This window comes from Podarcis liolepis, assembly GCF_965112155.1.
Source record: "Podarcis liolepis genome assembly, chromosome: Z".
Lineage (NCBI taxonomy): Eukaryota > Metazoa > Chordata > Lepidosauria > Squamata > Lacertidae > Podarcis > Podarcis liolepis.
Genome location: NC_139570.1, coordinates 33,748,088 through 33,768,810, shown reverse-complemented (window position 1 = coordinate 33,768,810; position 20,723 = coordinate 33,748,088). Strand labels below are relative to the sequence as shown.

The 20,723-nt window shown below is 45.0% G+C and overlaps 2 protein-coding genes across 6 annotated transcripts in view; one reads left to right on the top strand and one right to left on the bottom strand.

Annotated features, from left to right (window-relative positions):
- Positions 1–4,857: 4,857 nt before the first annotated feature.
- On the top strand, positions 4,858–19,969 carry BRD3OS (BRD3 opposite strand). Of its 2 annotated transcripts, none has more exons than XR_014521405.1 (3): positions 4,858–5,204; positions 8,176–8,514; positions 19,777–19,969. XR_014521405.1 is itself a non-coding variant. In XM_083485443.1 (3 exons), exon 3 carries the CDS (start codon positions 8,959–8,961, stop codon positions 9,211–9,213), a length of 255 nt encoding a protein of 84 aa, XP_083341569.1. In that variant the 5' UTR covers positions 5,061–5,204; positions 8,176–8,514; positions 8,944–8,958; the 3' UTR covers positions 9,214–10,233. The 2 variants fall into 2 exon arrangements, 1 of the variants encoding a protein (XP_083341569.1); XM_083485443.1 differs by lacking the exon at positions 19,777–19,969 and adding an exon at positions 8,944–10,233 and having other exon boundaries at positions 5,061–5,204.
- BRD3 (bromodomain containing 3) overlaps positions 12,303–20,723 on the bottom strand; it is a 35,721-nt gene continuing 27,300 nt past the window's right edge. For all 4 annotated transcript variants that reach the window (XM_083485114.1, XM_083485111.1, XM_083485113.1 and 1 more), the window contains 3 exons: positions 19,807–20,099; positions 18,730–18,858; positions 12,303–16,842 (listed from right to left, as the gene is read on the bottom strand). In XM_083485114.1, the coding sequence (XP_083341240.1) occupies positions 16,730–16,842; positions 18,730–18,858; positions 19,807–20,099 (535 nt within the window). In that variant the 3' untranslated portion in view covers positions 12,303–16,729. The remainder of the gene's footprint in view (positions 16,843–18,729; positions 18,859–19,806; positions 20,100–20,723) is intronic.

Below are 20,723 nucleotides of genomic sequence, written 5' to 3'. Positions count from 1 at the left end.
AAAATAGAAGTCCCAGGTAACTACCAACCGGTGAGCTTGACATCATTACCAGGAAAGGTCCTAGAACAGGAAATTCAACAATCTGTCTGGGAGTACTTAGAAAAGGATGCTGTGATTATTAAGACCCAGCATGAGTTTATCAAAAACTAGTTATGCCAGACAAATCTCATTTGTGTTTTTTTTTATAGAGTTACAAGCTTGGTGGATCAGGGGGATGCTGTGGATATAGCATATCTTGATATCAGTAAGGCTTTTGACAAAGTCCCCCATAATATTCTTGTGGAGAAGCTGGTAAAATGTGGGCTGCACAAGGTGATAGTTAGGTGGATTTGTGCCCAGAGTTATGTCCTGGACCCATTGTTGTTCAACATCTTTATAAATGACTTGGATGAAGGAATTGAGGGGATGCTCATCCAATTTGCAGATTGTATGAAACAGGGAGGGGGTAACCAATACTGCTGAAGACACAATTGGGATTCAATATGACCTTAACAGATTGGAGAACTGGGCCCAAACTAAGAAAATGAATTTCTACAGTGACAAATGTAAGGTTCTACCATTAGGCAGGAAAAACCAGCTGCACCAATATAAGATTGGTACTTGTGAAAAGGACTTAGGGGTCTTAGTAGACCACAAGCTTAACATGAGTCAACAATGTGATGCAGCAGCAAAAAAACTCACAAATGCTATTTTAGGCTGCATCAACAAAAGCATAGTGTGCTGATCAAGGGAAGTAAAAATACCTCTCTACACTGCTTTGGTCAGACCACACCTGGAGTACTATATCCAGTTCTGGGTGCCACGATTTAAGGAGGATATTGACAAGCTGGAACATGTGCAGAGGAGGCAACCAAAATGATGAAGGGTCTGGAAACCAAACCATATGACTCTGGTTGAGGGAACTGGGTATGCTTAGGCTGGTAAAGAGGAGACTGAGAGAAGATGTGATAGCTGCCTTCAAATATATAAAAGGCTGTCACATGGAAGACAGAGCAAGCTTCTTTTCTGCTGCTCTGAAGGATATGACATGAACAAATGGATTCAGGTTGGGGGGTTTTTAAGCAGAGGTTGGATGGTCACCTATCATGGATGCTTTAGTTGAGATTCCTGCATTGCAGGGGGTTGGACTAGATGACCCTTGGGGTTACCTCCAACTCTACAATTCTATTATTATAGGAACAATTATTGCTACAGCTGCATTTCCCTGGTTCTGCCTTGAAAAGGGATGTTTGCAGCTTTTCAGACCCTGCCAATTGATTCGGCATATTTGTGTTCACACAGGTAAGGAAGCAAGCTGTGAATAACTCCCTGCTGTGCTGTAGACATAATGACTGTTTATAAAAAGCTTTCTAAAGCAACTGGATGAGACTCTGGCAAAGTCTCTCTCTCTCTCTCTCTCTCTCTCTCGTCCAAACTCAGGCTGCATTGGCACCAGCAGCCTCAACATATTGATTTCCTCTCAAGATTGTCTCAAGTCTTTCCCTGATGGATCTTCCAGCATCACATTAAAGAGAGACCAACAAGCTATTCCCATGAGTGAATTCACAAAATGCTGTGGGAATCCCTACCCCAGGTGTTCAGATTCTTAGGTTCAGGGGCCAGATGCAACCCTCCAGGCCTCATTTTCTGTCTCTCAAGAATCTCCCCAGACATATTCTATAAAACAAATAATACAGAACAAAATTCATTCATACTACAATGCCTAACTACATAACATTAATATATATAATGTTATGTTACTAAGCAAATTTAATAAAACGGGGGAAAATAATCTCCCCAGACCACAACTTTTATTGGCCCCATTCTTGCCTGCATCTGGAAATGTGATCCTGCTGAATCAAGCCAGTGGCCATCTAGTCCAGCCTCCTGTTCTCACAGTGGCCAGCCTGATGCCCATTATGGGAAACCTGCAAGCAGGAGCACAAGAGCTCTTTCCCCTCCTGTGGTTACCAGCAACTGGGATTCAGGAGCTGTGGAGGCAGAGCATAATTATGATAATTAGTAGCTGTTGATAATGGAAGCTGTGGGATGGATGGAAGACAGAGAGAAGTGGGCAGGTGTTCAGAATGTTCTGAAATTTGCATGGTTGAAATGTAGATTCCTGTGCAAATATAAGTTCCACCTGCTTTTCCTTCTCACACCTCCCACCATTAGCAAACTCCTGAAGGTACACAACTGTGGCATTTGGATTATTATTATTACCAAGGCGTGTTTTTTTTCAAGGGGAACTTGCCAGAACTCAGTCCCAGCACCTTACAGGTGGGTTCCAGCACCTCTCAGGTGAGTGCCATTGTCATGCTAACAGAAAGAGGGAGGAAAAATAGCACTGACTATTATTATATATTATTTATTAGACTTCTTAACTGCTTGTTACCCAAATGTCTCCAAGCAATGTACAGCATGTTTAAAGCATAAATAATAATGCATTATATGGTATAAATAACTCCCATAACGTACACAAAACTTTTATACTACCAGCGCTTTTTTTTCTGGCGGAAAACTCTGTTCTCGCACTTCTCAGGTGGGTGCCATTGGCATTATAAGAGAATAAGAGAGGCATTCATGGTGAGTTCCATCACATCTTTTTCTAGAAAAATAGCACTGGATACCACGCTGTTGTTGCGGTTGCTGTTGTTGTTTTATTTAATTTGTTAGTCACTTTACCTTGGCCAGGCCAACCCAAAGTGACTTACAACCAAACTAACAGATGGCAATAAACCACACAGAGGTACATTAAAACCAAATGGAAAAATAAATACATTTTAAAATCCTGCATACTTTAAAAAGGTTATAGTTAAATGCCAAAGGCCTGGTTATAGAGGAAAGCTTTTGCCTGGCGCCTAATAATGTATAATGAAGGTGCCAGGTGAGCCTTCCTGAGAGCCACCATAGAAAATACCCTTTCCTGTGTTGCCACCTTCTGAACCTCTCACAGAGGAGGCATACGAAGAAGGGCCTCAAATTATGGTTTCAGGGTCCAGGACATTTCATATGGGGAGAGGCAATCTTTGAGGTATTGCAGTCCTGAGCTGTTTAATGCTTTATAGGTCAAAACCAGCTTTAAATAGCTTCTTCCCCCCACTAATTCTGGGAGCTATAATTGGTTAATGGTGCCAAGAGTTGCTAGGACACCCCTCTAGGACACCATGGGAGCCAGCATGGTGTAGTGGTTAAGAACGGTGGACTCGTAATCTGGAGAACTGGGCTCGCTTCCCCGCTCCTCCACATGCAGCTGCTGGGTGGCCTTGGGCTAGTCACACTTCTCTGAAGTCTCTCAGCCTCACTCACCTCACAGAGTGTTTGTTGTGGGGGAGGAAGGGAAAGGAGGTTGTTAGCCGCTTTGAGACTCCTTAAGGGGAGTGAAAGGCGGGATATTGTGTCTAAACTCCTCCTCCTCCTCTTCTTCTTCTATTCCCCTCTCAGAGCTACAATTCCCTGAGTTCTCTGGGAAGAGCGATTTGATTGTTCAACTACTTTGGAATTGTAGAACTGGGAGGAGATGGGGGGGGGGGACTGTCTCCTAACAACTCTCAGTACGCTCAATAAACCACACTCCAGAATTATTTGGGAGAAGCCACTTTGTCTTTAATGAATTGTAGCAGACTTTGCCAAGCTGGTGTTTCCAGATGTTTTGGACTTCAAATCCTATTGGTCCCTCCCGAAGGCACCAAGCTGGCAAAGGTGGGCATCTGTGTAGATTTGTGTAGAGAACAGATCTGCTGCCCCTTGTTGGTGGCTAGCAGGTATTGTTCCGTCTTCTTGGTACTTTTTCTATCTCTCGTTATTTGAAGCATTCTTGCTAGAGGGAATTGTTGTTGCTGCTGTTGTTGTTAAGATACTTTTAGCATCCTCATGTCATCGAGCCTAAAAAGAGGAAACTGGGAGAAGAGCCATCTTCATATAGCTAAAGGGCTGTCACAATCACATAGAAGATGGAGGAAGCTTATTTCCTGCTGCTCTGGAGAGAAGGATCTGAACCAATTGATACAAACTGCAAGAAAGGAGATTCTGATAACTTTCCGACGATAAGAGGTGTTGGATGCTCCTTCATTGGAAGTTTTTAAGCAGAAGTTGGGTGGCCACCTGTCAGAGGTTCCTTAGCTGTGATTCCTGTATTGTAGGGAGTTGGGCTAGGTGACAGTTGGGGTCCCTTATAGTTCTACAATTCTATGATTCTGCGCTTTGCATGCAGAAGGTCCCAGGTTCAGTCCCCAGCAGCATATCCAGTGGGGCTGGCAAAAGACACACACACACACACACACACAGAGCCTGAAATTCAGAAGAGCTGTGTGGACAATACTGAGTGATTGGTCTTGTTATGGAAGAAACTCCCTGGATGGATTCAGCTGAAACAAGCTCTTTATTTAAAAAAAAAAAAACCTAAACGAACACACACACACAGTATAAATCCTCCGGGTTTTCTTGAATTGGTACACTCTCTCTTTTATTGACATTATGGGCTTTTATTTTTACTTTTTCACAGCACAAAAGCATTGGAGAAATGCTTCAACGGCATGTTCACAAAAGAATCCTTGGTGTCCCGACCTTGTCTGGCGCTTATTCGGTGCATAAGATCTCTTAATAAAACTGGATCTTTTCCAGGGGCTCTTGACTTGACAGCATCCTCATTTGGTGAAAGGGACGAGAACTCAGCAGCGCTACAGCATCTTACACAAGGGGTGGAACCTTCCCGGCAGCTCAACTCTGCAAAGCTTAATGGGCATCGCAACGGCTGAAGTGTCAGGCCTTCTTCCCCACCGGATCGGGGGAAACTGCGGTTTGAGCTGGGGAGGTGAGAGTTCTTTGTTGCAGATTTTAGCATTGCAAAGAGCCCCCCGCGGAAGACGCAGGTGCCCAACTCCTCCTCTGGCCGCTCCCCGTTCCTTGTGGCCCTCCGGGACCTGCAGTGCGGCCCCCAGGGCTCCTGGCCAGGGTGGGCTAGGGCACGCGGGCGGAACTAGCTCTGAAGCCGCGGTAGACGGGGGCGGGCTCAGGCGGCTCTGCCAGCCAGCCTCTCCCTCCTCCTCCCGCTGCCAGGAGTGGGCGGAGAGGCTCGGAGCGCCGCCCGTCGACGCTGCCGCCTCCTCCTCCGTAGCGTAGAGACAAACGGGGACGCCAAGAACGCGCAGGAGGAGCAGGACGAAGAGGCGCCGGGCCCTGCAGCCCGGCCGCGGCTGTACGCCCCGACGGAGGCCGGGAGGTAGGTGAGTGACCGCAGTCGGGGACCCTTAAGCGCGTCAGCAAGGACAGGAAGATGGAAGAAGGGGGCTGAACGACGTCTCTCTTTCTGCACCCCCTGCCCGCCTCTTCCCAGCTTTAGGGTTGTTTGCAGGGACGTCCTTTGTTGTTGTTTAGTCGTTTAGTCGTGTCCGACTCTTCGTGACCCCATGGACCAGAGCACGCCAGGCACTCCTGTCTTCCTACAGTTTGGTCAAACTCATGCTGGTAGCTTCGAGGACACTGTTCAACCATCTCGCCCTCTGTCGTCCCCTTCTCCTTGTGCCCTCAATCTTTCCCAACATCAGGGTCTTTTCCAGGGAGTCTTCTCTTCTCATGAGGTGGCCAAAGTATTGGAGCCTCAGCTTCACGATCTGTCCTTCCAGTGAGCACTCAGGGATGATTTCCTTCAGAATGGATAGGTTTGATCTTCTTGCAGTCCATGGGACTCTCAAGAGTCTTCTCCAGCACCATGATTCAGAAGCATCAATTCTTTGGCGATAAGCCTTCTTTATGGTCCAGCTCTCACTTCCATACATCACTACTGGGAAAATCATAGTTTTAACTATACGGACCTTTGTCAGCAAGGTGATGTCTCTGCTTTTTAAGATGTTGTCTAGGTTTGTCATCACTTTTCTCCCAAGAAGCAGGCATCTTTTAATTTCGTGACTGCTGTCACCATCTGCAGTGATCATGGAGCCCAAGAAAGTAAAATATCTCACTGCCTCCATTCCTTCTATTTGACCAGTGGCCCTGATCTTAGTTTTTTTGATGTTGAGCTTCAGACCATAGTTTGCGCTCTCCTCTTTCACCATCATTAAAACGTTGTTTAATTCCTCCTCACTTTCTGCCATCAAGGTTGTGTCATCTGCATATGTGAGGTTGTTGATATTTCTTCTGGCAATCTTAATTCTGGCTTGGGATTCATCCAGCCCAGGCTTTCGCATGATGAATTCTGCATATAAGTTAAATAAGCAGGGAGACAATATACAGCCTTGCCGTACTCCTTTCCCAATTTTGAAGCAATCAGTTGTTCCATATCCAGTTCTAACTGTAGCTTCTTGTCCCACCTAGAGATTTTTCAGGGGACAGATGAGGTGACCAGTCACTCCCATTTCTTTAAGAACTTGCCATAGTTTGCTGTGGTCGACAGCAAAAGCATCAAAATCCACCTATTGCAGTGTGGGTCTCTGCTGTCAGCAGGACTAGCGTTATGAACAGACTCCAGTTTTATGCTTTTACTTCTATACAGTGGTACCTCAGGTTACATATGCTTCAGGTTACAGACTCCACTAACCCAGAAAAAGTACCTCGGGTTAAGAACTTTGCTTCAGGATGAGAACAGAAATCATGCTCTGGCGGCGTGGCGGCAGCAGGATGCCCCATTAGCTAAAGTGGTGCTTCAGGTTAAGAACAGTTTCAGGTTAAGAACGGACCTCCGGAACAAATTAAGTACTTAACCCGAGGTACCACTGTACCTGTTTATGAACTACTTGGTTTACAAACTCCACAAAAGCAAAAGTAGTGTCCCGGTTTGCGAACTTTACCTCGGTCTAAGAACAGAATCTGAACAGTGGAAGGACATCTGCAACAGGGGGCCTCATTAGGGAAAGCACACCTCTGTTTAAAAATGCTTTCGGTTTAAGAACGGGCTTCCGGAACAGATTAAATTCGTAAACCAAGGTACCACTGTACTTTCATATGCTCTGCATGCCAATAAAGGAGATGGATTGGGGAAAGTTGCTGTTCCACTTGGGTGCTGCTAGCGGTTTTCCCATTAAGGAATCTGGTTGGCTGTTGTGGGAACAGGATGGTGGAGTAGATGGGCCATTGGTCCGATCCAACAGCAGGGCATTTCTTATGGTCCTTCTTCCAGTATCAGAGGCAGGCTGCTTCTGCACGCCAGTTGATGGAGAGTTGCTGCTGTTCTTCTCAGTTCTTGCTTGTGGGCTTCTCATTGGGGCATCTGGTTGGCCACTGTGAGAACAGGATGCTGTTTTGACAGTGGACCCCCTTTGCCTTGATCCGGCAAGAGCTTCTTATGTTCTTATCAAAGTACATGTTAAAAAAGCATCCTCCTTGTAAGTCCTGTAGGACAGAAACTCACGCATCTTAAAACAAGGCACTTTCCCCCAAGCTTTTTGCTTAGCCGAGTCAAGCCAAACATGTTGTTTTGTCATGAGTGTTTGTTTTTGAAATCTGTTGACTTTTTCTATGTTTTGATAATTAGCATTTGTTTTTAAAATCTGTTGACTTTATCTCTGTTTTGATAATTTGTTGTTGTCTCCTTGTTCTTAAAGTTTGTTAGTTTTATCTGTGTTTCTTATAAATATTTCAGACTGCTGTGTGTAAACCACTTCAGAGATTTATCGATTGGCTGAATAAGCAAGTCTGTAGAGTTTGTTAATTAAGCAAAACAAACAACTCAGTACTGGCAGTCTTTTCCGCCCCAGACCTACACGGAGATGCCTCTGGGGACTGGACCCAGGACCTTTCATGTACAAAGCTTGTGCTCTGCTGCTAGGCTATAGCTGTGCTTGGAGGGAAGCCTGTGGCTCCGTGGTAGAACAGTCGTTCTCCATACAAAATGTACCAGGTTCAGTCCCCAGCACCTCCAAAAAGGCCTGCCCCTGAAACCTGAGGAACTACTCTCAGCCTGTGTAGACAATACTAAGCTAGCAGGACCAGTAGTCTGACTCAAAGAGCAAAGCAACCAGGACCATCTGAGTCTATTAGTGCTGAGGCTTCTACAGTCCAGTTTTGCCCTGAAAATGTCCCCTGCCTAAAACTATGGTGAGCTGCTGCCAGTCAGTGTTGACAGTACTAAGCTAGATGGACCTGTGGTTTGACTGATTAGGAGGCAGCTTATGTTCATATGCCAAAAACATGGAATGCTTTTATCAATCTCTGCTATGCTCCTGCATTCTTGTATCCTAACTATCTCTGATTGTTCTGCAGATTCTTCCTTATCAAAGAGAAGTGACTTGGATTTGATCCCAGCCTAGTTGGCAATGAGTAGAAAAAGTCCACAACCAGTTCTGGAGATGGTCCCAGCATCCAGCATTCTGGCACTCTCTCTCCATGGAAACAGATGTGTCATCTACACTCAGCTTGACTTCCATCCTCTGAGCAAGCAAGAGAATCACCAAACTGTCCTTTAGTCAAGTTCAAGAATCAATCATCAAATCCCTCCCCATTTGACTTGAAAAAGAACATCACCCATACTCCTCTATTTCCCAGCATAGTCCTGATGGCTCCTTGTTCTCCAATACCTGAAGAAGCAATAAACTGGGGCAGGTGAGTTCAAAAGGTAGACAAGATTAGGAAGCAGAGGTGGGTGAGGGGGGCTGAAAGAGGTCACAGCAAGGAAGAGATGCAAGGGAAGGTGCAAAAGGACTCTTGAGAATGGGCTGTCTCTTGTATCAGGACTCTACCATCTTGGTACAGCCCTCTCCTTAAGATTAAGATGATGGTCCTCATGGTTCTGAGTAACCTTTAACCCTTCTGCGTTATATGGACTCGTGAGAATTTCCAGGGCAGAACTGGATTGCAGGAGCCTAATAGACTTGGGTGGAGCCTGTTTTTTGCCCTTTGAATCAAGCACCTCCTGCACTTGCTGTGTCTGGCAGCGTTTCTCTCCTAGCCCAGAACACCACCTCCCCTATAAGCCCTGAGCCACAGCCGGAAGACAATGGCAACAAGGCTTCCTTCATATTTTGTGAACAGGTGGTAGCCGTGGGGATGAGCGGACGGCCACCCCTGGCCGAGAAAGCTTTGTCCGAGACTTATGCTCGTCTCCGGTACAGGGATGCCTCTTTGCTGATCTGGCAGCAGCAGCAGCAGAAACTTGAGTCTCTGCCACCAGGAACGTACCTGAACAGGAGCCACAGCATGTGGTACTCACAATATGGCAACCAGGCGATCTTGGTGCGGGATAAGAACAAAGCGGACATCCCCAGGGATACTGGACAATCCAGGTTTTGCAGCGTGATGTGATTTCAAGAGCTAAGAGTGAGCAAGCAAGCGCAATCTCTAGCCTAACCAAAATGGACCCAGAAAGTGGTTTTCCTTTAAAAAAAAGTTTTATTTTTTATGTTGTAGCTCTATTTATCTTCTACTGCATTTTTGGACGGTGTTCCTGAAGCAATTTGGGAAATGGATTTTCAGGGGCCTCAGGTTTGCCTACATTTGTTGAATCTGTCCAAATCAATTTTGAAACTTCATTTGCTGCTACTCTGCAAAAGGCTGTTCCTGATAGACAATAGTGAATGTCTCGTCCTCACTCACCCACCCCTATCCCACCCAGGACTCTCCATTACAGATGGAATTTGAAGGTGGGGAGCCCGGGGACTTCCAGATGTTACCCTGTACCATTCACCTGACATCACCATTGAGAGCCACAATCTCCCTATCTGTTTTAAGTGGTGCTGATATAGGCAAAGATTTATTCCCAATCATCTGTTCTGGAGAGGAGTCACATAGGGGCCATTTTGGGGAGGTAGGAAGTGCAGTTCAAAACACCTGCTCTAACACACCTTTACCCTTGGCTGCTTACAAACAGGAGGCATTCCACCACCACCCATTTCCATGCCAGCTTTGCTTGCTAAATGTCCACATAGCTGTCTCCCTCTAAAACAAGCAGGATCTGGAAAATAATATGATAACCCACCTGCATGAGCACTTCTCTTTTGCTAAGGGAGGCAGGCAATTGAAGTGAATAGGTTATCTCTCATGGACACGAGTTTGCCCCATTCATGCTCTCACGCTGAAGCAGGCATGAATGCAAGCTTGGACTTTGCTTTCTAGGGCCAGGACTGTCAAATTGCTGCTGTGTTAACTTGTTGATGTGCTAACAGAACTACGCTAGGTCTTAGGGATGGAAGTGGCTGGGAACAGTTCAGAAGAGTTTTGTTTTGTTTGTTTTAAAAAAACCTCTTTTAAAGATGTACACTTCTCTCTGCAACCAAATGCCTTTTGTTCATCACTTGCAGTATTAAAAATGAAGAAGGGATACCTGTGTCAGTGGCTGCAGCAAATTATTGCTTCTTTGTGTGGACACACTCTGACTGCCAAATGCAAAGTCTGTTTTGCAGAGATTGTCAGTTCAATTTAGCTCGGACAGGCACCGGACTTATGGCATTCTGGGAGTTCCTATTGCCTCTTGGGTAGGGCGCAAGAGGAGCAGCTGTAGTGACCCTTGAGGTTCTTTCCAGCTCTACAGCTTTCAAATGTTCCATGTCACACACTTTGGTTAATCAGGGTCTCTAGGCCTCCACCCTTCTGCAGACCCTGACTTAAATTTAGGGGAGGGGATGCAGCTCAGTGGCAGAGCACCTGCTTTGTATGGAGAAGGTCCCAATCCCGAATGCCATTTCCAAGGATAGCTGGGAATGCCCCTTGCCTAAAATCTCAAGAGCGCCACTGCTGCCAGTCAGTGTAGACTGTACTGACCTAAATGGACCAAGGGTCTGAGCTCTGCATAAAGCAGCTTCCTATGCTCCTATTTAATTCAGACTAGTTATTTAGAACTACAAGGACTAGAATATTACTTTATTTTAGGGGAAAAGATGTAGCTCTGCAAGATGCAACCTACTTCACAGGGTAGTTGATAGGACACAACTGGTGGAGGGGGGGGCAAAAATACAGCTACCTACACCATTCTGAGCTTTGAGGAACAGGATAAAATGAACCACAGGACTGGAACAATATCATAAGAAAATAAGAGCCTGCTGGATCAGGCCAGTGGCCCATCTAGTCCATTTTGTTCCCAAAGTGGTCATGAGAAGTCCACAAGCAGGATTTGAACACAAGGAGCAGTCCCCTATCCTTGTTTCCAGCAACTGGTATTCAGAAGCATTGCTGTCACCAGTCATTTTAACCAACAGCTGCCAGGTCTAGATAATCCCAGATGCTGAGATTTCAAGGCCCCAACCTGAAGCCTAGGGTGATGCCACCCCAGAGAAGGTCCTGCAGATGGTTAATTGGGAGAGATGTGGGGAGGTGGGCACACACTGCATAGTGTCTATGCTATAATTTGTAGCCAGCTCCTCCCAGGCTCTCCTGCCCACCTGGAGATTCAATACCTCCACCGGCTACCTATGGCTCAGAAAAAGGCTTCAGGTGAGAGCTGGAGGTCTGGCAACCCTGCAGAGGCAGCTTCTTGGACCCTACTGCTGAGATGTGGGAACTGGAAGTATAACCTAAACCCTTTTAGATCCAAGTCACCAAGATGTGAAGAACTGAGGAGCAAAGCCTAGTGAGATGGGTTGGAGCTTAGCATTGCCATGGTACGGTGGGGGTGGGAGTTGGCTGATGAAGGGCAAGCAAGATCTTGGTTGCCTTGGGTGGTCGAGTGGAAACTGATGGACCTAACTTGGCATAAAAAACAGCAAAATCTCATCTGCCCAGATTTGATTTTACTTCTCTCCCAAGCTTCCTCCTTCCTCTGTAGACCTTGGTAAAGATTGGGGCAGCTTGGGACCTCTGCTGTGCTGCCAGATGTGGTCCCTTTGTAGATTAAAGACAGATTTTTTAAAAAGTCCTCCTTCATGCAGCACCTGGTTAAATTATGGAATTCACACCCACAGAAGGCAGTGATGGCGACCAACATCAATAGCTTTAAAAAAGGATTGGTCTGGCAACCCCAAAGAAACCTTAGGTTAACTTGTGAGGAATGGTTACAAGAGTTGGGTGTTTTTAGCCCAAAGAAGAGGAGAAATGATGGAAGATTGAGCAAGCTTGTTTTTTCCTGCTCTGGAGGTTAGGACCCAAACCAATAGCTTCAAGTTGCAAGGAGATTTCTGGCAGTAAGAGCTGTTTGACGGTGGAACACACTCCCTTGGAAGGTGGTGGACTCTCCTTCCTTTGAGGAATTTAAGCAATGATTGGATGACCATCTGTCATGGTTTCTTTAGTTGTGATTTCTGCATTGCAATTTCCAATCCTACAACTTTTATTAACTCTGCTGCACAATAAATTGAAAACAGAGTTGTGATCATCACACATTTGCCCAACACCCCCCCCCAAGGCTTTACAAATGTGTGTATTACAGAAGTGGCATTTGCTTCAAAAAATACATAAATAAATCAGGTCTTTGTTCCTTTATTATTATTTTTTTCCAAACTGTTCTACTTTTAAAACAATTAAAGATACAGAGACTGACCTGGAAAGGGGGTAACTAGGAATATACAAATAAATCATGCTTTTATCTGGAAGGTACTAATACCTGTCAAGTCCAAAGTCTGTACAAAAAAAGAAAGCAAACAAATCCCCACCCTAAACCCATCCCTGGGGGGAAAAACCCCTGAATACACAAATAAGGAATTAAGCACCCAGCACAGGAAACTATCAAAGAGCCATAGCACCTGTTGGTTAAAGTCAAATACATTTAAATTAAAAGTACTCCCAATTCTTTAGAACTTTGTTTTTCTTTCTTAAAAAAAAATACCAAAACAAATCTGCATTTTTCTTCTTCTTCTGTCACTCTTCAAAATGCAGGATAGTTTGTTTTTTAAGTGACCATTGGTGTTAATAAATAAAGTTACTTGTATATACAAGAAGACAAAAACAAAACAAGGGACAGTTAATTATGGAGTGTGTCTTTTGAAAAAAGTGCAGGGATCCAGACTGGAGAAAATAGTTTCTAGAAAAATTGATGAATCTTACAAAAGTGTTGTTATCTCTCCCCACCCCCCCACACACCCCAGTGTATCCCCCCTCCCCCCTTCCTTTGAGGTAAAAGGTTTATTTGGGAAACCTGCACTTTCACAACACAGAAGTAGCTTTCCAGTCTTAAGAGCTTCTTTCCACTGTTAGAAAAAAAGGGTTTAAAAAGGAATCAAGAGAGATTCACCCTCCCCCCAATTCATTTCCTATTTGGGGGGCTTTGCTTGGGTCTCAACTATGCACCTCAGTGACCCGCTAAGCCAAGAATGTGCCCTTAAGTTAAGCAATTGGCTCTATGGTTAACCACATCCTCACTATACATTTACAGCACACTCTTATATAACCATTTTAAACAGGCATAGCTTCCCACAAATAATCCCAGGAACTGTTGTTTGCTGAGGGTGCTGAGAGAGTTGTTAGGAAATCCTTCTATTCCTCCTCCCAGACGTACAGTGCCCAGAGTGGTTTAACAGTCAATCTCTCTTCACAGGGAATTCTGGAAATTGTAGCTCTGTGAGGGCTCTAATAGGGGTCTCCAGAAATTCTCAGCACCCTGAACAAGCCACAGTTCCCAGGATTCTTTGTAGGAAGAAGCCATGACTGTTTAATGTCGTATCATAATGCTTTAAGTGTATGGTGTAGATAGGACCTAACATAGACCACATACATTTAAAGAGCTAAGATACTGCTTTAAGCAGGCATAGTTTCCCCCAAAGAATCCTGGACACTGTTCTTTGTTGAGGGTGCTGGGAGTTGTTAGGAAACCCCCTATTCCTATCACAATATCACAATTTATGTTTATTTAAACAATTTATATACCACTTCACTACAATGAGTCTCTTAACAAAGATACAATATATTTTCTTAAAAAAATATCAGTTAAAACTATAAAATTGAAATAGCTGCTGGAATAATAATAAAAAAAGTTTTCATTAGGAACTGTAAGATCAACAGGGAGAGAGGGTCTGTCTGACCTCAATTGGAATGGAGTTCCACAAATCTGGGGCCACAACACTGAACGCAACATGGCTCCTGGTTGATATGAGCCATGAGCCATGCATCCAAGTCACAGGGGATTACCAACTCCCTTGAAGAGCTCAGTAATTGGGCAGCGATATAAGGGATTCAAGGTGATCAAATTATCCTGGCCCAGATTATTAACGGCCCTGTAAATTAATGCAATAACCTTGAATTTAGCCCAGTAGCATATGGGCATCCCCAAGAAGAGGTACTGATTGTTTAAGCACCCTGGGAATTGTAGCTCTTAACAACTTCTCAGCAACCAAGGACTGCCTCCTGCAGTCAACATGGTGCCCTTCAAATGCTGGTGAACGCCAGCTCCCAGCATCCTTGGCTGTTGGTCACACTAGCTGGAGGCCATGGGAGTTTGGAGTCCAGTCACCTCCAGAAGGCATCACATCACCTAAGCCCAGGTGCCACCATGAGGACAGGATACTGTACTAGATGGGCCATTGGTCTGATCCAGTAGGGTTTGTGTTGTTAGAAGCTCTCCAAACATTCCTCATGGAGGAACACCACAACAGCTACTCAGGATGCAGATGGCTTCCATATGTTGTCCGGACCTCTCAAAAGTCTGGACCTCACAAAAACTGGACAGTGGTGCCCCATGCCTCACTGGCTAATGTGAATACAGTGATACCTCAGGTTACATTTGCTTCAGGTTACACACACTTCAGGTTACAGACTCCGCTAACCCAGAAATAGTAGATCGGGTTAAGAACTTTGCTTCAGGATGAGAACAGAAAACGTGCTCCGGCGGCGCGGCGGCAGCAGAAGGCCCCATTAGCTAAAGTGGTGCTTCAGGTTAAGAACGGACCTCCGGAACAAATTACGTACGTAACCAGAGGTACCACGGTACTTCCTACCTCAACAAAAGGCAAAGAGACTGAATGACATCACATAGAAAAGGTCCCAAGTAACAGACTGACCAGGGTGAGAGGGTTTCGTTTTTTAAAAGCCATCACTACAGAATATTGTACAAATGTTAAATCAAGGGGTGTATCCAATTGCTAGTCCTAGGCCACATTCACACCACATATTTAAAGCACTATGGTGCTACTCTCAACCACCATGGCTTCCCTCAAAGAATTATGGGAACTAGTTTGTTCATGGTGCTTATACCCAAAGCCCCCAATTCCTTCCCCAAAACTATGGTTTGCAGTTACCTGTGAAGAGGGATTGATTGTTAAACCACTCTGAAAATTGCAGCTCTGGAAGGGGATGAGGAGTCTCCCAACAACTCTTAGTAACCTGAACAAACCACAGTTTCCAGGATGTTTTGTGGGAAGCCATGACTGTTTAAAGTGGTCTCATAGTTCTTTAAATGTATGATGTGAATGTGGTGCTGCTTAGAGCAGACCAAGTGAAAGTAAGGTACCCAACCAACTTAGATCCATTCATTTCAGTGGGTCTACTTTTGAGGGGAATTTGGTTGGATGCAAACCAATACTTCACAGACCCTTAACAACAGCAAGCAAAACTGGAAAGGGCTACTACCCCCATCCCCCAGCATCAACCAAGGTTTGCAGATTGCCGAGAAAAGGTCATTGGGTTCACCCAGAGTTCTACATCAGTGACGTTCTTCCTGCGCTCTAGGTGTGCACAATGGGATTGGACCATTCCCAGACTTTTTTTTAAAGCTAATGCTTGTGATGTGTATTGTAGGCCTCTCAACCTCCTCCATGCACACACCCATAGCGACAACAACCTCTCCTTTCCCCATCCTGTAGCCAAATCAGTTTTTTGTTTTTTGAGTTTCAACGATTTCATCTGCTAGCTTTAATAGGTCAGCCAACCTCTCATAACAGAAGCACAAATCTCTAGTATCATTTTTTTTACTTAAAAAAAAGTTTAAAAGAAATATCTAAAAAGGTACATTTTTAAAACAATCCACAGTACGTGAGCTTTCTTCTCCTCCTTCCCTCATATATATATAATATATTTATATATATATATAAAATGATGCTCTTCAGCACACATGTAGACGCAGGGCCCAATCCACAAGGAAGGTCTGCTCATGGTCTCTGTACTCCCACCCCACCAAAACAAACGGGAGAGGTGCATTTTGTACACCTCCCTCTCATTTGAGAGAAGGGGGCATGCCCAGGAGCATTCCATGGTGGATTGGGCCCCTTGGAGGTTAGGAATACTAGTGCTAGCAACAAATACAATCAACTACTTCAAAAGCTAACGTCTTTCAGATACAGTACCGTTTTACAGAGAGGTTCTCCTCCCCACCACCCCACCCCATTTAAAAAGCTCCCCACTCCGCATCAGCAGCAGCACTGGGCTGAGTCTTGGGCTGTATTAAAAAGGAATTTCCATGGGGGAGGAGGGAAGAGTAAGAGAGAAAAGTTACCAAAAAACACCCCCCTTTTTTAATATTACATCTCGCAAACATTTTTTTTACTCATCTCTCCAGTTCCCACATCTCTTGCTGTTGGTCACCAAAAGACGTCTCAATGATTTGATTTTTTAAAAAAAGTTTAGAGACCTTATATGCAAGGGAAAGTTCTTGCCTTAAAAAGTCTAGCCACACACACACACCCCAAAAAGATCTTGCAACCTAATAAAAGCTGGGTGGGGAAAGTAGGGGGAGGAAATTAAATTCTGGAAGGTTTTATAACACTGAATTAAAAGAAAAATTAAAAGTAGAGGGGTGGAATGAGATGCAGAGCTGGTCCTGTTGCAAGAAAGCAGGCTGGTTTGTTTTTTTAAAAAAATATAGTAACGAGGAAGGAGCAAAAGGGGACGCTGCAGAACTTTCCGGGGCAAGTGCCTGTGAGACGTCCATTCGCTGTCCGGGAGCGTTTAAGGGTCTGTTGCTTTATTCTGAATCGCTACTGTCCGAAGTGGAGCTTGAGCTGCTACTCCCCGATTCCGAGGAGCTGCTACTGCTCAGGCGAGAGGGGCCTCCAGAAAGGGTGGAGCCAGATTTTTCTAGCAAAAGAAATGAGAAAAGAAATAGCATTTTAGGTGAAAGCAATCTTCAGCCTGGATATTTAAGATTCAACTTCTCTAGGCTAAAAATAGTGCATTCAGACGTGTGGAACGTTGAATTAGGATCCCAGATGAAAACACTAGTGCTTCTGTCCCATATTCTAACACTCGTTTCACATTGCAGTACCTGTTGCATTAGAAGGATCATAGACTCAAAGAATCATAGAGTTGGAAGGGGCCACAAGGGTCATCTAGTCCAACTCCCTGCAATGCAGGAATACCAACTAAAGCATCCATGACAGATGGCTATCAAACCTCTGCTTAAAAACCTCCAGCTACCCTCTAAGTTATGACACTGTGGCTTTTTAAACCAATATACTGGAATGTTGTGCTAAATTTCATTCGTACCAGTTGTGGAACGACAAATGTCACTGGGCATCAGTGCTACTCCTCCACCCTTTCTGCACATGCACACTTCTGTTCCCCCATTATTCTCCCCATGAAAATGGCAGAAGAGAACTGTATGGTTGGCGTAACTGCCCCACATTTTATCTCTTTGCTCCCATGATTTTCTGGGTTAAGGAGGCTGCAAATGGATTTTTTCTGGCTTCACAGAAATGAGTGCTAAATATGTACTATGTTCCTCTAGATTTACGAAACTGGCTCTTACACCATGTGGAAGCTCAACTGTAACACAGAAATTGGTTGGGGAACATCATTAAAGCGGAATAAACTGTTGTGTGAATGCAGCCAAAACAAAACCTCCTTCCCTGTTAGGTCCCTAAATAAAAACCCCAGGAGTGATGAAGTCTAATTCTGGACATAGTTAACTCACTCCAGCAGGAGGCAGTAATGGCCACCAAACTCAATGACTTCAAAAGAGGGTTGGACAAATTCATGGGGAAGACTATGAATGGCAACCAGCCAAGATGGCTATGCTCTTCCACCACTGTCAGTTACGCTTTGGAATGCCAATTATTTGGAATCACAAGTGGAGAGAGTTGCTGTTGCTCAGATCCTACCTACTGGCTTCTAGTTGGAGCATTTGGGTGGCCACTGTGAAAACAGCATACAAAACTAGATGGGCTCCCTTTGGCATGATCCAACAGCATCTTCCTATCTATTTATATTATTCTTGGACATCAATAAAATAATAATAATAATAATAATAATAATAATAATAATAATAATAATAATAATAATTTGCATTTCTATACAGCCCTTCATCCAAGTATCACAGGGTGGTTTAAAATATAAAAACAAATGAACAAAAACCCATAGTTACAAACAATAACACCCCCCTCCTCAGTTTAAAAGTCCATAGATTGTTTAATTAGTCAAAGGCATGGGAGAAGAGGAATGCTTTTATCTGGTGCTTAAATATAGGCAGTGAAGGCGCCAGGCGAGCGCCTCTGTGGAGAGCATCACACAAATGGGGAGCCACCACAGAAAAGGTCTGTTCTTGTGTCTTGTGTTGCCACCCTCCAGTTCACTTGTGGAGGAGGCACGTGAAGAAGGGCTTCAGATAATGTGCACAATGGCCAGGATGGTTGATATTAGGAGAGGTGGTCCTGCATGCAAAGCTTTGCATAGGGAAGGCTGCAGGTTCACAATGGCCAACACAGTATAGTGGTTAGAATCACAGAACTGCAAGCCCCAAAGGATCGTTTTGTCCAACCCCCTGCAATGCAGGAATCAGGAGTGTCAGAGGCTAGGACCAAGAAGGCATGGGTTCAAATCCTCCATTTGGTCATGAAGTCTACTGGGGCGGTTACACTCCCCTGCCCCTTCTTCTCAGCCTAACCTACCTCACAAAGTTGTGAGGACAAAACAGGGAATCAGATGCAGTTAGTAAATGCATACAGGAAGGGAGGAGGTTTTGTTCACCTTTTTTTGCAGGCTTCTTGTTGTTGTTCAACTGCCCGCTGACATCCTGAAGCCTCTTCTCCAGCTCCTTCTTCTTTTCCTGAGCAATCTCCTCCTTCGACTTTGCCACCTGCTTCTTCCCACTCGCAGCTGCGGGGGAGAAAGGCACAATTGGTGACATGTGGAGAGAGAAGGAAGAGTCAGCAACCACTGTCTTTTGCATCCTCATGCCAATGACTCCCAAGAGATGCTGGATGGGGGAGGGTCAGGTGGCCTCTTGTGGGTTATGCAATTGCATCTCCCCAACTCCAAAACCTGAGAAGTGGAGTAGTGTGGGGGACAATTGGGGCAGTTGCCCTGGGGGAACAGCCTTGAAGGAAGCTTCTTTTGACAGGCTGGTGGGGAAGGTCAAGGCAAACACAGAGGAGATGGAGGAAGAGAGATGGGTTTTGGACCTTGTCCTGGGTGCTGACAACCCATGTTATGCCACTGTGAGTGAGGGAAGGGCCTTAGATGGTAGAGCACCTGCTTTGTTGAATGCCCAGTGACATCTCCACGTAAGGCTGGGGAAAGAGCTTCTGCCAGTCAGCATAGACGTCACTCAGCCGGATGGACCAAGCGTCTGACTCTGTATAAAGCAGCTTCTTATGTTCCTATTAAATAATCCAGCCCTTTCCTCAGAACTATGAGGATTAGAATCATGCCATGTTTAGAGGAAAAGCCATAGCTGAGTAGCAGGTCATCTGCTTTGCATGGAGAAGGTCCCAGGTTTAAACCTCAATGGCATCTCTAATGAACCCAGGACCTTCTGCATGCAAGCATAGCCTCTGGCACTGAGAAGTGGGCCACCCCCTAAAAATAAAAGAAGTTCATTGTTTACAACCTTTGGGACCAGTTGTTGCTTAGCCTACCTCACTGGGTTGTTGTGGGAATTAAATGAGTGGGATTAAATGAGGAGGGGGAAGAGACTCATGTATCCCTTTTCGAATTCCTTGGAGGGAAAGGTGGGATATGAATGCAATATATAGGTAGATAAAAATAATTAAGATATGGCCCTGCTCATTTCAGGATGGGTCCTGGAAGGCTCCCTCCACTTACAGAATGGCTTCCGTTGCTTCTTCTGCAAACAGGATTTGACGTATCTCTCCAGCTCCCGTAACGTGGTAGGCTTCAAGGTTTCGAAATCTATCTCAATTTCATCGGGGTTGGAGTCCCGGAGCGAGGGCTCTCTTGACTGGATGATGTGTACCACCCGGCCCAGTTTCTCCCCCGGCAAGCGGTTGATATCCAAGCTGAGTTGGCGCTTCTCATCGTAGGTCATGGGGAGTCCCTCTTCCTCCTCATCCGAATCGTAGGCCACAGGAACCTGTTTCCCGCCTTTTTTCGGCTGCCTGCAAAGTTACTTTGCTATTATTGCCTGCAAAGTTAATTTGCTCCCCACTGTGAGGGGAGGGAGGTTTGTGGCGAAATGGAAAGAGAGAGGGTTTGGTAAGCAACACGAGCAGGGAATAACTAGGGGCTGCCTTCCCTGCTTGTGTTACTCACCAAACCCTCTCGCTTTCCACTTCCAGTGAAAACATTTCTACAAGTAGCAGACATGAGGAGCAGTACCCAACTAATTTCTACTCAGAGTAGGCACATTGAAATTATTGTACCCAAGTTCATCATGGCCATCAATTTCAGTGAATCTACACGGAGTAGGGCTAGCATTGGTTTCAGCCCCCTTTAAACAATTTCTGCAAATGTGCTATTAATATTCCATAAAACAACTGGGCCACACACTTTGGGGAAACTTTTACACACACACACACACACACACACACACAAAATGTGGCAACTAATTACAAAGGGCTGGAGCTGCAGTGCTATAAGGAGCAGGTGGCCCAAGTCACGCCAATACAAAAACCTCACACATACACTTAAGTAAAATAATGTTATGTTTACCACCCCCTCCCCTCCTCTTCTCCTCCCAACTTTATACTGTGTACAACATCAATGTCTCACACTGAACATAA